The sequence below is a fragment of the Macrotis lagotis genome, chromosome X, assembly GCF_037893015.1.
Source record: "Macrotis lagotis isolate mMagLag1 chromosome X, bilby.v1.9.chrom.fasta, whole genome shotgun sequence".
NCBI classification, from domain to species: Eukaryota; Metazoa; Chordata; class Mammalia; order Peramelemorphia; family Peramelidae; genus Macrotis; species Macrotis lagotis.
This window is the reverse complement of record NC_133666.1, coordinates 170381683-170397800: the sequence shown is the minus strand read 5'-3', so window position 1 is coordinate 170397800 and position 16118 is coordinate 170381683. Positions and strand designations below refer to the sequence as shown.

The 16118-nt window shown below is 41.7% G+C and overlaps 2 protein-coding genes and 1 pseudogene across 8 annotated transcripts in view; all 3 read right to left on the bottom strand.

Moving 5' to 3' along the window:
• The window catches only part of LOC141502971 (tubulin polyglutamylase complex subunit 2-like), a 50182-nt gene extending 49382 nt beyond the window's left edge, over positions 1-800 (bottom strand). For all 4 annotated transcript variants that reach the window (XM_074208014.1, XM_074208013.1, XM_074208012.1 and 1 more), the window contains exon 1: positions 654-800. In XM_074208014.1, the coding sequence (XP_074064115.1) occupies positions 654-735 (82 nt within the window). In that variant the 5' untranslated portion in view covers positions 736-800. The remainder of the gene's footprint in view (positions 1-653) is intronic.
• A 2252-nt stretch (positions 801-3052) lies between these two features.
• LOC141498894 (uncharacterized) lies at positions 3053-6535 on the bottom strand (annotated as a pseudogene).
• Positions 6536-7662: 1127 nt separating this feature from the next.
• Positions 7663-16118, bottom strand: part of NFX1 (nuclear transcription factor, X-box binding 1) — a 95158-nt gene continuing 86702 nt past the window's right edge. For 2 of the 4 annotated variants that reach the window (XM_074203162.1, XM_074203160.1), the window contains one exon: positions 7665-13727. In XM_074203162.1, coding sequence (XP_074059263.1) covers positions 13655-13727 — 73 coding nt within the window. In that variant the 3' untranslated portion in view covers positions 7665-13654. Of the gene's footprint in view, positions 13728-16118 lie in introns of all 4 variants that reach the window. The other 2 variants (XM_074203161.1, XM_074203163.1) reach the window with 2 other exon arrangements.

Here is a 16118-nt window from a genome sequence, read left to right as displayed (position 1 = left end):
TCCTCAAATGAGCAAATGCAAAAAGAAATTAATTCTCTCAAAACCTCAATTGGTCAAATGGAAAGCTCTTTGAAAATCTCATACAAATGAATGGTAAAATTTTCCCGATATGTAATTTGGGGGGATAAATAAAAATAAAAATAAAATTCTATGAAAAAAGACAAAAGGTTATTTATTATTATTATTATCATTGATTATTAAATTAATTAAATTATTAATGATAATTATCAATAACAATAATTGCAGAGTACTTCATTTAGGCCCCGGTATGTGGTGAGTTGTATAGAGGCTCTGACACAAATGCCCGTTTACTAGTAATAATAGCTGACCACAGTAAGCACCGGACAAAGAAGCTGGTTATTGTAACTGTTAACACTCTTAAGCTCTGCCCCCGCGGGGTCAGCCTGGCAGTGCTCCTGGCACCGAGGGCGCAGGGGAGGAAGGACTCTGTTGGCCCGGAGTGACCAGTCAGAGTTGGCTCTTGTCCTGCCCAGAGCCACTGCCTGGGTTTTCTGGGGCGGAGCCCCCATGTGACCTCTGACCTCTGGGGCGACCCTCCTGGACAGGCCTCCTCAGCCTTCAGTCAGGGACACCGTCACGTGACAGCCAGGGGCGTCTCCCCGGGCCCCCTCCCCTCCCCCTCCTCTCCATACCCAAGATGCGGGTGATCCCGAGGGTCAGCTTCTCCAGGTGCGGTTTGGTATTGCCCAAAGAAGGCAGCACCTTCTCCTCCATGGCTCGTGCCCCCGACTCTGCTGCCCGCTGGGGACTCGAGGTGGGAAGATGCAGGAGGAACCTCCCCAAACGCCCGAGCCTGGACTTCAAAATGCGATGCCCAGCAGCCTGCTGGGAGTTGTAGTTTTTCCAGACTCACTGTGTTAGGGTCTGAGAATTCCCCCATCTCTGAACAGAGACACTCGACACGATGGAGATGCAATAGCAAGGGTTTATTGAACTAGCTCGAACTAGGGTTCTGTCCTAGGACAGGGCTAGGATCCTGGAAACCTGAATAAAGCGAGGAGAGACCTTATATATGGTTCAGTAGAGGATTTCCAAGCATCTGCTGGTTGGATGTCTTAAGATGGTGCGTGTTCTCATTGGATACAAGTCCTCGGGGAGGTTTTTCTATCATATGGTTTATGGGAAATGAACAGACTCTTAGGAAATAGAAATTTAGGAGCGAAAATTAAGTAAGAAGTTTTAACTTAAACAGAAGCTTAGGCAACAAACCAAGGGTTTCGAAACTTCAAAACTTGGGGTCTCACATTCCCTCCTCTTCTTGTTCATCCCAGGAGCACTCATGCTCCTCAAAGGGATGCACAGAACCCCCAGGGAGACCGTTGTAAGACTGCCTGAGCACCATTAGTTGGATAGTGTTGAACCTGTCCCAATGAAAGCAAGTAATTGGTTTAATATGCAGGGCCCAAAGGTGAAAAGGAGTAAAAGCAATATCAGTGGACCAATCAGAGTAGAGATTAAAGAGGTGAGCCACAGGGATTGGTTGAACCATGCTTCAAATTTCTCTTTCGTTTAGCTAATCCCTCTCTTACTTTGGCCATGGATTCTCTAACTATGCCAGTATGGTCAGCGTAAAAGCAGCACTCTTCTCCCAGAGCAGCGTGCAATTCCCCCCTGCTGTAGGAAGATCAAGTCTAAGCCTCTCCTGTTCTGCAGGACTACTTCCGAAAGAGAGGTGGGGGACTTTTCCAGGTGTGAGATTGATTCCTCTACTCTGCTAATATCCTTATCCACTGCGGCTCTGAGAGTTCGAATCCTTTCTGATGGAGGGTGAGAGAGGAAATCCCTGTACCTGCTCCTACTAGTCCTAATCCAAATAGAGTCGCTCTGGTTAGGGTGATGAGGGGCTCCCTTCTGATTCTAGAATGGGGCTTTCTCCCTTCCTCCCTTGCCCAGGAGTTGTACATGACCTCTTCCTCATGGTAATAGACCTTAGGGAAGTACCTGGATACAATACTCCGGAGTTAGGTTCATTAATACCTGGAGATTAACACACGGGATAAATCCTGTGATAGAGCAAATCCACCACCCATTAAGGCCTGTGGAGATTCATTTGGTAGGATTAAGTCACTCCAGAGAATGGGTAGAGTTGCACAGGGTTTGGTACTCTGGAGGGACTTTCCCTAAATATGTACCACTCTCCGACACTGACTGTAGGGTGAGTCCTGGCCCCTTTTGGTCCCATTTACAGGAAGGGGGAGGGGTTAGAGAGGTGTTGAAGTTTGCCACCAAGCCTACTGCTTCATAGAAGAGGGGTTTAATATCATAGTATAACTAACATCCATTCATGACCCCAGGGTTTGATCGATTGAGAGCCTCATAGGCAGCAATCATCATTTCCCAAAGGGGGTGTCCTTGACGGTGGTCATTGTGGGGAGAGTGTCTAAAGGTAGGAGTATGGATTGGGTGTCTCTGATATTTGGGAAAATAGTTCTAGGTGGTACTCTTGGGGTGGTGGCACTAACAGGTCGGGCCATTTCCTTAATCACTGAGTTGGGACCCACAGCTTGTACGATTGGAGTTGCTGTAAGTTTAAGGGTTCCAAACAAGGGTTTCTGATAGAGATAGAGTCCCCAGGTAAGTCCCGAGACCCATCGCTTATCCTGTTTTTCCTTTTTCTGTGAATTTGATTTTGATAAGATTGCAATCCTGCCAATGCCAAGTCCGGGTACATGGTCTTACATACGACATTTCAGTGAGAAGAGGCTGGGTAGTCCACTTCCACTCCCCATTGTTAGTAGTTACACAACTCCAGGCTGCACAGTACAGAGATTCAACACCCCCACAGGTCTTCCTATCTTGTCCTGTTCTGAACCCTGGACATGCATAAAACCCATTCCTACTCATGGACACCCTTCGTGTTTGCCTTCTCCATTCCCCTCCCTCCATATCATCTAAGGGGTTTATTTTTTCCAGATTAAAGTACAAATCGGGCCACCAGGTAAATAGCGGGGCTTCTCCGGTTGTCTGGTTATATGTTTCTTGGGTCTCCAGGTTGGATATTTCCCAAACTAGTCTGAGGGGAGTATGAGGGTTACTCCCCCCATTTGCCAGCCACCAGAGCATCATCCCGATTAGGTAGAGGAACAGGCATCCCCTCCTGGGTTTCATATACCCATGTTAATTTTGTCCTTAAGGGGTTGACTGGATCCGCTGCAGCTTGCCACCAGGCTTCCTGCTCTCGACCTTCCTCAGGGCTGGCAGTCCAGAGGTGCAAGTAATGTATCCACGTTGGGATTCAGTCAACCTTAACAGCAGTAGGGGTTGTAAGAATTATTTGGTAAGGGCCCTTCCATCTAGGTTCTAATGTTTTACAGTTATGCCTTTTAACCCATACCCACTTTCCCGGGGAGTATTCAACTGGGGAAGTTCTTTCTTGTCCTTTGAAATCATATAGAGCCCTAAGAGCTGGCCATATCTCACTCTGGGCTTGCTGTGAGGCTTTCAATGCAGTTCGAAAGCCAGGAAGGGCATTTTCGAGGGAGTGGGTTGGGAAGGAAGGAATGACAGGAGGAGAGGTCCCATACATTATTTCAAAGGGGGTTAAGCCAAGGTGATGCAGGTATTTCGGGAGCGCAACAGGGCAAAGGGAAGGAGGGTCACCCAGTCTCCGCCAGTCTCTAGAGCCAATTTGGTTAGAGTCTCCTTTAAAACTCTGTTCATTCTTTCTACTTGTCCTGAACTCTGGGGATTATAAGCACAATGTAGTTTCCAATCTGTCCCCATTACCTTGGAGATTCCCTGGCTAATTTTACTAATAAAGGCAGGCCCGTTATCAGAACCCATGGTTTTTGGCACCCCATATCTCGGAACTATTTCTTCCAAAATCTTTTTAGCTACTACTTCTGCTGTTTCTCTCTTTGTAGGAAAAGCCTCAACCCATCCTGAGAATGTATCCACTAGGACTAGGAGATATTTGTACCCATATTTCCCTGGTTTAACTTCAGTGAAGTCAATTTCCCAACTCCTCCCTGGCAGCTGCCCCCTAATTCTATGCCCTAAGTGATGTCCTGTCATCTTTCCTGGCCTCATAACCTGGCAGGCTTCGCAAGTCCTGGTAAGCACCTCGGTGTGTGCCACCTAGGATCGAAATCTGAAGTGTGCTGTGTCTAAGAGTTGCAGCATCTTCTTTTTGCCTAGATGAGTTGAGCAGCGAAGCTGATTCAGGAGGTGTTTTCCCAGAGATTCTGGAAGCAAGAGTTGGTGGCCGGCTGTGTAATACCAGCCATGGGTGTCTTTTCCAGCATCCGTTATCAATTGGATCCAAGTTAGGTCAGAGTCCGAATAGGATGGTTGGGGTGGTAGGTCCCCCATGCCAGGAGCGGGTATGGACAACTGGAGGACACTAACCCCCTGACTGTCGAAGCCCTCCTCCACTGCTTCCTTGGCTGCCATGTCTGCAAAACTGTTTCCACAGGCTATCACCTTTTCTGGTGTCCTTTTTTCTGGGGTCTCTCTATTATTGAAAACTCTTTCAGCTACTTCTATCAAGTCTTGTAATGACTTTTCCCCCAATCTTTCTATTTTCTGCAGTTTCTTCCTTATGTCTGGGACTGCTTGATTTACAAAAGCCATGATAACTGTGGCCTCCCCACCCTCTGCAGAGGGGTCAACTGGAGTATATTGCCTAAAAGCTTCCATCAGCCTTTCTAGGAAGGCTGCAGGACTCTCATTTAACCCCTGCCTTACATCTCCTATGTTGGCCAAATTGGTCAGCTTGTGAGCTGCAGCACGGAGACCAGCCATCAGAGTCTGGCAGTACACTTGGAGATGCTCCCTACCTTCAGCCTCACTGTAGTCCCATGCAGGGTGGTCAAGTGGAAGGAGTTGGTCAATGATGCCAGGATTCGTGGTGGGTCTGCCATCATCCCCCAGTATGAGTTTCTGGGACTCTCCTTGTATTCTTTCCCTCTCCTCCGTAGTGAAGAGAACCCAGGGGAGCTATTGACAGTCATCCCAGGTCTGCTGATGGGTAAATAAAACTGAGTCTAACAAGTTTATAAGGGCTTTCAGATTCTCAGAAAATTGGGCACTGGGACTTCCAATTGTATAGGTCACTAGTAGAAAAAGGCCAGTATTGTAACACCTGTTCCCCATCTGGTCGGGGGGGGGGGGGGCTATGGGTCATAATGGCAGGGTTTGCACCACCTATGGCTCTGGGGTCCTCATGACTCTCTGTCTAGTCCTGTACGCTGGGTCCTCAGGTTGGGCTGACGGTGGTGGGGCTCTTGGGGAAGGGGGTGCCAGACCTGGGTTATATGGTGGGGGAAGAAGTGGAGGTGGAGGAGGGGGAGTAGGCTCCCAGTCCAAGTCTAGCTGGGTTAAGACTGGGTCCGATTCAGGTAGCACGGGTGGAGCGTTTGAACCTGCCTTTCTTTTTGCTATTAATATCTTTTTCTTGGGCTCTGGCAAGGTAGAAACAATATTCTTTAGCCATGGAGGTGGGTTCTGGACTAAGTCATGCCAGACAAGGATGTAAGAGACTTGGTTGGGGTGCCCATGCGGTCCTTCCACAAAGACTAACGTTTTTACTTCCAGGATATATCCATCCTGAAAGTCCCATCCCGGGGCCACCCCATCCCAAATGTTGGCCATTCTGAATTGCAGAAGGTGATGAAATTTCCTTTCTTGACATCAACAGACAGATCATGGGCCCTCCGCTTGACCTCCTTAAAGTGGTCTAGGAGGAGGCTCAGAGGAGTGGTCTGGGTCTGTCCCATCTCAGCTGGAATTTTGATTAAATGATTAAGAGCCATAAGCAAAGCAGAAGCAAAGCAAAAGAAGCAAAGGTGATAGCCAGTCAGCATCCGTCCCTTTCAGCGGGACTAAGTATTGCTTGCCAGGCCCTAAAGGAAAACTAGGTTAATCTTGTTCCCTTATATCATTCCCATACTGACCTTCAGAAGGGTTGGGGAATGTCTTCCACCACACCCAGCCGGTGACCCACAGTGCGTCCACCTACGTCCTAAGCCGGCTAGGGTACAGAGCCATGCGGTCCCTTCCAAGTAAGTCTTGCGACCTCTGGTCAGAGACACTGGGGATCCCAGAAGAGCCCCCAAATGTTAAGGTCTGAGAATTCCCCAGTCTCTGAACAGAGACCTCGACATGATGGAGATGCAATAGCAAGGGTTTATTGAACTAGGGTTCTGTCCTAGGACTGGGCTAGGATCCTGGAAACCGGAGTAAAGGCAGGAGTCCTTATCTACGGTTCAGTAGGGGCGTTCCAAGCATCTGCAGGTTGGATGTCTGCAGATGGTGCGGCGTGTTCTCATTGGATACAAGTCCTCGGGGAGGTTTTTCTATCACATGGTTTATTGGAAATGAACAGACTCTTAGGAAACAAATTTAGGAGCGAAAATTAAGCAAGAAGTTTTAACTTAAACAGAAGCTTAGGCAACAAACCAAGAGTTTCGAAACTTAGGGTCTTACAGCTGACCGCTGACTGGAGGGGAGAGGCCGAGAAGCGAGGAGGCTGGCAGCGCGCGTGAGGGTGGGCACCCGCCCCGCCCCGCCGCATCCCCGAGACTACAACTCCCAGAAGCCACCTCCGCCCCCAGCCGACAAACCAGCTGACGGCGGGGGAGGAGCGTGACGGCGGAGCCAATGAGAGGCAACCCTGGCTCTGGCCACGGTAGAGACTTTAGTGGCGGGGCTTTTGGGGGCCCCTGCCAGGGGGCATGGCAGCCGGGGCCCCCGATCTGCAGTCCTCCGTACTGTGGCTTCCTCAGAAACAAAAACAACCCGAGACAGTAACCAGGGTTCTTAATCTATGGTGGGGTTGTTTTGGTTTGTTTAATCTTTTTTTTTAACTGGAAAATTTTTTTTTACATGTTTCAATCTTTCCAACACTATAATGCAATAAAATTAGTTTGTTTTAATATTTAATTTTCTAAAATAGTGAGCGTCCTTGAACGTAACTGTTTCCTAGCCATTGCTCGTTTGCTTCAGTCCTCAGCTCCCCTGCGGCCCTTCCTGGGATCGGCAGGGACGTGGTTTCTCCTCCGTCTCACGGAGCATGGAGGCCCCACAGAGCGCAAGAGCCGTGGCCAGGCCCGTGAAGTGGGAGGCCGGATTTGAACTGCGGCTTTCCTAGACTCCAGGTCCGGCGTGGCTCACTTTATATTTCAATAGAATTTATTTCCTTTGTAATTTTTTATTTTGTGCTTTATAAAAATATTTGGAGTGCTTGAACTTGTTTTCCTTTTTTTGTTTTGGTTTTTTTTTTATATTTTTGCAAGGCAATGGGGTTAAGTGGCTTGCCCAAGGCCACACAGCTAGGTGATTATTAAGTGTCTGAGACCGGATTTGAACCCAGGTACTCCTGACTCCAAGGCCGGTGCTTTATTCACTGTGCCACCTAGCCACCCCTTGAACTTATTTTCTTATGGCATTTTTATAACTACTTCAATATAATTGGTTTCCTTTGTAATTTTGTATAGTTTGTGCATTTAAAACATTGATATTCCTTAGACTTTTAACTACATTATAATTGGTTTCCTTTTGTAATCTGTATTTTATGCATCTAAAAAGAGACTCCTTGAATTTTCTAAAAAGTATTTTTTTTTAGGTTTTTGCAAGGCAACAGCTATCATTATTAAGTGTCTGAGGCTGGATTTGAACTCAAGTACTGCTGACTTCAGGGCCAGCATTCTATCCACTGTGCCACAGAGCTGCCCTTTGAAAAGTGTTTTGAAACCATTTCAATAGAATTGGTTTCCTTGATAATCCTATGCATTTTATACACTTGAGAATATTCAAGGAGGTTAGAAGACTTTACCAAGCTGCCATAGGGTTCCATGACATCAAAAAAAGGTTAGGAACCTCTGCTGTGGGATAAAATACAGCCTCTCCTTTAAAATCCTTCACATTTTGGTTCCTTTCCAGACTTATTTCATGCCAGCTAATTCCTGGAACTCAGTATTCTAGGCCTGGCCCAGGCTACCTCTATTCCTAGAATGCACTCTCCCTGCCTCAATCTTTAATACAATCTGTGTTTTCTTCAGTGCTTAACTCAGAAGTCAACTCCTCCAACTTTTGGCTGATTTCCTACTAATCTATTAGGAATTCAAACAATATTGTACTTTTCTGTTTTGAATCCTCTCCCCCTCTCCCATGAAAGCTCCTGGATAGCAAGGATTCCAATTTTGTGTTCTTTCACTCTCTGTACCTTGCACATAGATATTAAATATGTGCGAGTATTTAAAGAATAGTCCAACTTCACACATAATTGAAGCTATAACTATATTTCAGATCTACTATAGGGTCTAAAATTCTAAGTTCTTGATTTAATCCCTACTATATGCACAGCACTGTGCTATCACCCTCATTTTATAGTTGAGGAAACTGAGGTAATCAGAGGTTGTGATTTGTCCAAGTGACCAAGCAAAGAAATATATTAGTCTGGATTTGAACAGTGCCCATTTATGGAAAAGTAAAGAATGGGTAGAGCTTTGGGAGCTGAAGTGGTCCAAGAAAGGACTAACAGAATATGACCTAGACTTCAAAGGGTAAGATTTAAAGAGATGGTTAATACAAGTGGGAACAGGAACCAAAGCCTGGAAAACTATGTCTTACATAATGGGAGATAAAACTGGAAAGGTTGGTTATGGACCCTAGGGTAATTTTGAATTCTAGCCTTGAGCTTTGACTTTATAAACTAAGATCAGAGAGCTGCTGCATTTTTTGTTTAAGTCTCCTCATCTCACTCAGGCTACAAGTGAAAGCAAGGGTCCCTTATTGATCCAACACCAATCCTGATTAGAAAGGAAGTTTTAGCCTGCTCCACTTTTCCTACCCGGGCTAGTCTGCCCCTTCTTAGGCAGCTGGGGTGGTCCTCTTCTTTCATGATTAGTGAGAATATTTGACTAGTTTTACCTCTCTCTCTCATAGTTCAGGATTCCCAAACTCATCAGTTTTAGCTCTCCTCAGCAACAGGAACTGGAGATATACAGCAACATACCTGGCCCAATGCAGATTTTCAAGTAAGATGGTGACTTGAGGCTGAAACTAGACTACACTAAGATTAACAGAATGGGAAAAGGTCAAGAAGCAAAGAGAGAAATTAGTTTTAAATAATAAAGGTCTGGATGAACAGCAGAAATGGTCAAAGCCTGGATGTGATATATTTCAGAGAAATGATGGGACTTGGTATCTGAGTCTAGGTTATAGAAAGCAAAAGTTTGTTATACTGAAGCACTGAACTTTGAGTGACTGGGATAATGCTGGTGCTAATTGATAGAAATAGGAAAAATTAATTTTCCACAGGAAAATGATAAATACAGTTTGAGGCATTTTAAAAAAGTAATTGATAAAACATGAATATTTCCTTCAGGAAAGAAGATATATGGGATCAGATTTCAGTCAGATGTAAATTATTTCCTACAGAGGCAATGTTTGAAACTATGAGAATCAACTCACCAAGGGAATGTAGGGAAAAGAGCCAGTCTGGAACACCCAAGTATTGGGGAACAATAAGATTTGAGGCAAGAAGGAAGAACATAGAAAGTGCATATGTCAAGGAAAAGTGGTTTTTAATAAGTAGATGATCAGATACAGTTAACATGTTTACAGTAATAACTATATAGTTAAGCTATGGCACCTCCCTTGAAGCATTCACTAATCACTCTCCAAATTAACAAAGTCTATGGACTTAAACAGATACTAAACCAAGTTGCTATCTTCTTGAGAAGCAGTGGGATATGATGGAAAAAGAAAGTTATGGAATAATTAGTTTCAAATACAGCCTTTGAGACATCAGAGGGAAATGATCTTGGGCAAGCAACTTATTGGCTCAGTAACCCTGGTTAATTCAGGGGTAACTAAGATTTAGAAATTATGGAGTTATGTATTCCCTGGATTAGGTAGAGGATTTAATAATCTTTAGCTTTTTGAAGCAACTGGGTAGTACAGTGGAAAGGATGTTGGACTTGGAGGTTGAAGTCAAATCCTGCATCTTATGTTTTATTTTTGAAGCAGGTAGGCAGCTCAGTGGCTTGAGCACTTGCTTAGAGTCCAAAAGACTTGAGGTCAAATTCTGCCTTAAGAGACTTACTGGTAGGGGCAGCTCTGTGGCAAAGTGGATAAAGCACCGGCCCTGGAGTCAGGAGTACCTGAGTTCAAATTTGACCTCAGACACTTAATAATTACCTAGCTGTGTGGCCTTGGGCAAGCCACTTAACCCCATTTGCCTTGCAAAAACCTTAAAAAAAAAAAGACTTACTGGCTATTTGACCAGGACAAGTCATTTAACTTTCCTGTAAAATTAAGGGAAACCCTTTGGTGATGTCTCCCATGGCTGACTTTTCATTGTCTAACAAAAAAAAAAAAAAAGAATTTTGTCTATTTGTTTGGCTATATTTAGTGCAGCCACTATTGGTATAATATCTTAATCTTACTAAAGTCTGATTTTAGACTCTAAGGCATAAGCTTGGGAAGAGGTTCCAGAACCTCACTGCTATTACCCCTGCAGTGACAGCAACACTCTCCACAAGACCTCCTTCCCTTGTACTTCCTACTCTATATATCTAGCTCTTGGTTCTCCAAATGTGGGTGGTAGCATTAACTAGATGTCAGCAACCAGTAACCTTTGAGATTTCCCTTAAAGCAAAGCATGAAGTCTGGCAGCTTATATAAACCTGCAACCTAAATAATCGCTTTAAAATTTGAAAGCATCTATCATAATAGGGAAATGTGTAGAAAGAACAGTGATCCCAGAACCAGAATTCTTTGGTTAACTTCTTACCTCTCTGCTGCTTATCCCATGAAGAAGTTTCTTCCTCTTCCCTACCAATAGTAGTTTGGGATTATTTCTTCTCTTGCCTTCAAGTTTTGGCTCCCCTAGACTGGTTTTACAGGCAGAATTTCCTAATCCTATCACATCTGTTCACCCTTCATCTAGAAACTGCTGCACCCCAGAATAGCCTGGTTTTCTTAGATAAATATTCTATGCGAAGCTGTAAGACTTTCAGTGGATCAGGGTAAAAAAAAAAATCTGGTCAGAAGCAACAGGGGGCAATACAAAAGAAGGTATCTTACTACATGACCCCGAGAAAGGAATGAAAGGGGATGACTAGGATGGGTTCTCTAGTCAGCCAACAAGTGCTACAGTCACAGTGAACCTAGGGAGAAAGAGCCTAAACCAGGACTGTTATACTTCTTTTTCATACTTTCTGCAGGGACTGGAAATATCTTCATATATTTCTGGGTTCATCATAGGCTACCACTATAATGCTTGGGTCTCCAAGTGACCAGGATTCCCAATTCTCCTTCGGTGGATTTCATTTCCTTCATATCTATTTAGTCTTTCTCAGTAGTTCTAATTGGTAATAGATTAATAACTGGAATAGACTTTAGAGATTATACTATTCAGCCCACTCACTTGAGAAATGAGGAAACTAGGCCTAAAGCAGAGGCACCTAAGTGGTGCAATGGATAGAGTGGAAGACCTAAGTTCAAATGTGGCCTCAGACACTTATTAGCTGTGTGACATTGGGCAAGTCCTGCTGTTCTCTTTTCCCTCATCCATAAAATGAGCTGGAGAAGGGAATAGCAAACCATTCCAATATTTTTGCCAAGAAAATGCTGAATGGCTCACAAAGAATCAAACATGAATGAACAACAAAAAAAGGTTGCATAGATGACAGAACCATGATTTGAACTTGGGTCTCCTGACCAAACCAAGTGCATAACCTGAGGCATCTCTCCTCACTGCTACCAAATTACTCTATTGTGGAGGGCTAGGGGGTGGAGAAAAGCTTCATACCTGTAATTTCATTGATGTATTATGTGCAAACTCAACAACGCAGGTCAGCAACCTGTCTATAAAGAACTGATGGGGCAGGTAGATGGTGTGGTGGATAGAGCATTGCCCTAGAGTCAGGAAGACTTGAGTTCAAATTTGACCTTGGACACTTAATAATTGCCTAGCTTTAAGGGCTTGGCAAGTCACTTAGTCCCATTGCCTTGCAAAAAACAAAACAAAAAAAAAAGAGTTGTCTCTGATAATGAAGTTTTAGAAGACTTGCCTATTGTCCTCATCCCATATATGTCATGTTATTTATCCTATGAAATTGCAGGATTTAGTTGTGAGTTCCTACAACTCTCTGCCTCCACAGTTCAGAAGTTCCTCATCTTTATTTTCTCCCTTGAAATGTAGCCCCTTCTTCCATCATGTTTCCCTTTTTCAGTCTCTTTGCTTCCACTGGTTCCTTGTCCTCCTATTACTAAAAAAAAGGCTCAATACTTGAGCTTAGGAAAGGAAGACAATGTAGTTATAACAAGAACCTGGGCTCCTAACAGGAGCAAACTCAAGGGATCAGAACCAAAGACACCTTGAAAGAGATGAAGATGAAGCTATAGAATCTGCAATTGAAGCATAAGCCTAAATAGGAAAGAATCTTTCTCACAGGTTCAATGCAGGACTCTCAGGATTTAGGCATGGAGGATGGCCTAAAGAAATCTGATGATTATTTCTTATTGTAAACAACTAAACAGAACTGCCTGATGTTAATCAACAATGAAAATAAGTCATACCCCGAAACTGCTCATAGTATTTTTCCTTTGGTACCCAACTAACTTGTATTTTCTGGGAGGCTTGAACTGGGGGAAACTTTACCATATAGTTCCCACTCCAACTGTGGGATTCTCAGGTAGTACTTGTCTTTCTCCATAAAATGTAAGTTTCTTTAGTGTGGCCTGTTTTGTTTGTCTCAGTGCCCTTAGGTATAACATAATGACTTGTATACAAGCATTTAATAAATATTTGTGGTTGAATTGAATTAGATGGCATAATTAGATACTATGTAGATCATAGAAAAATAAATTCTAGAAATATGATGCTTTCTTGACCAAGATTTATGTAATCATCAAACATGTCAGATGCATCAGCTGCAAGTTTGCCAAATTCTTCAGTAAATTTAATGATGTTTTAGATGAAGAATCCACCCCTACCTCAAAGCACATCTGATATCAGATAAAGAAAAATAATGTCTTACTTTGTAAACTAGAGAACTTACCTGATTTTTTTTCCTAAAGGTTGCTAGAAATGGATAACTTATTGAGCTAGATGCATAAACTATAGTGATGATAATTACTTCCAGATGAAAAAGCATAAAGAAAACTCATGCTGAATGCAATTTGTAAAGTCAATGTTCCATGAAAACTGTAAATCTCATTTTCATCACAAATAGTTAACATATTCCAATTCCATTAAAATTACAATAATGCAACAGATAATAAAATCAAACAGCAGTTCTAGTTTCTTTAAAAAAAAAATCCAAACCAACACTTTCCCTTCCCCTTTCCAATTAGGATTGTAACTGTACAGCAAGTACTAAGTTGCAAGTACTAAAGTACAAGTTGCTAAAAGGGGGGGGGGAATAAGGGGAAGATAGTAAGGTACTCAGTAAATATACAAGCAGAGTTTGAATTACATTGAAACTCTCTGCACAGGCAGGAATAATGGTCAACGAATTTCTGAGCACACTCATGCTCTGGACTTAGCAGTACAAAACAGTGTGCTAAACACTGATTATGTAAGTTAAAATTTGTATGATGATTATAGCAGTTGGTAAATGAATCAGTCTTTTCATTACATATAAATCAGACTTCTGGACTTCTAATTGGCACATTATTTTCCTCAATCCTGAACGTCAAAGTAGTCAATCACTGGTTCCTTTGTAACTTTCTGCAATCCACTGCTACTAGGATTCCTGAAATAAAAACAATTATATAATGAAAATCAAGTTTTAGGGGAAAATAATGTTTTGGAAGAGTTCTATATTTTCTGGAAGTTAATTTACCATTTGTCAAACTGTGTAAAATGGCTTCAATATATCAGAACCATTATATTATTGAATATGTACACAGACTGACTAAAATTAAAGAATTTGTGTACCTAGCCTCATTAGTTTACAGCCATACTATATGGATAATGCATTAATAGTAACAATATTAGTATATTAACAAACTTCTTTCAAACCCATTATCTCATTTAATTATATCCACATTGCCAAATAGGCAAGGGCATATAGTATTTTGTATCTATCAGGAAATTAGGTTTCTAAGACTATTTACTTACCTAAAGTCATAAGAGAAAAAAAATAAACATAGGGCTATTAAAGAGCCAACCAGATTCAAATCAAGATCTTTTGACTCCAAATCCAACAATTCAATCTATTACATGTGCCATGTTCCCTCTTCCACAACAATTTTATGTATTTCTTTATTTAAAAATTATTAAAAATTAAATTCAATGTAAATGAAGGATATAAAACAATGTTCCTGTGAACAATATGCATTAAATAATGAATTAATAAAAAATTTCTCCAATATATCAAATGATTGACCTTTAAAGAAAACACGGTAATTGTTTTACATTTTATTTTTTTAAATGAAAAAATAATGAACATATCTCCAAAATTTTGACTAACAAGTAGGGCTTTTTTTTAAGTTTTTGCAAGGCAAACGGGGTTAAGTGGCTTGCCTAAGGCCACACAGCTAGGTAATCATTAAGTGTCTGAGAGCGGATTTGAACCCAGGTACTCCTGACTCCAGGGCTGGTGCTTTATCCACTACACCACCTAGCCGCCCCACAAGTAGGGTTTTTAAAAAATGTTTAAACAAAAGAATTACAGCTAAATTGAAGGAAGGCTGGCACCACTTTCTATGGAAAGACAAAGGAGTTGACAGAATTAGTTTTATACAGATCCAAGGCTAACAAGTAGTATCATTTAGTGAGATCCTTGGTTACCTCATATTGTAGAGTTCATGATAAAACACTTTCCAAAAACCATCTACCATGAAAATAACAATCACTTTTATGCTAACATCAATTGCAAAGAATAAAGTCGAAGAGAAAGTCAAGAAATAAGGTCTTTCATTATAACAACATATACTGTAACAACAATAATAACATCAGATAGCATTTATATAATGCTTTAAAATATGCAAAGCACTTGATAAATAGCTATATCATTTTATCCACACAACAGTCCTGGGAGGTAGATGCTATTATCCTCATTTTGCAGATGAAGAAAATGAGGCAAATGAAGGTTAAATGTCTTGCCCAGGCTACAAGGCTATTAAGTGCCTGAGACCTCAGTTGAATTCTTAATGATTCCAAGTCCAATGTCCTTCTACTGAGCTACCAGCTGCCTAACTACTGAGGATCTTAATTACAAAAGCAAGCATAAGGAAAGGCAAAACAATCTTGGAAAATATAAACCCTACAAATTTGTAGATCATACAGAAGTCTGAAAATTCTTTACCAAAAAGTGTTAGGAGGTGCTATACATAGCAAGTATCTAAGTAATATCAAAAAAATGAAACTAATTAATATAATGATAGAAAAAGCCTATTTGGGAGGCATTTCTGAATGCAATTCATTAAGACTTATTATAAAAAATATCAGAATCATCTGAAATTATAAGAAAAATAAAATACAGCATAAAATGATGCAACTTACACCTGATCGACTTAAAATGAGACAATTAAATATGAGTAACTGATTTTAAAAAACCAAACAGGCCTTAATCAACATTAACATTATTTCCTAAGGAAATTTAACTAATATATATCAATTGCCAACCACGAGATTCAAAAAAAAACTATAATCTTAGCTGAGAATCACTTGTTATTTTGGAAATGATATGGTAGCTAAAAGACATCAGTTCAAAATATAAATTAATTTGTAAAATTTTACAGAAGAGGTAGAAGATTATAAGCAGTAATACTTCATAAAACAATAAAAAACAGAAGAAGGAAAAATATTCTGTAGAAGGCTTATTGAGGGAGCCAATTAAGTTATAAAACTTGACCACCTCACACCTCTCCAATTGGCCAATATGACCAGAAAGGATAATGATCATTGTTGGAAGGATGTGGGAAATCTGGGACACTATTACACTGTTAGTGGAGCTGTGAACTCATCCAACCTTCCTGGAGAGCTATTTGGAACTACACCCAAAGAGCAACAAAAATGTGCATACCCTTTGACCCAGCAATACCACTATTGGGTGTATATCCTGAAGAGATGAAGAAAAAGAGTAAAAACATTACTTGTACAAAAATATTTATAGCAGGCCTGTTTGCGGTGGCAAAGA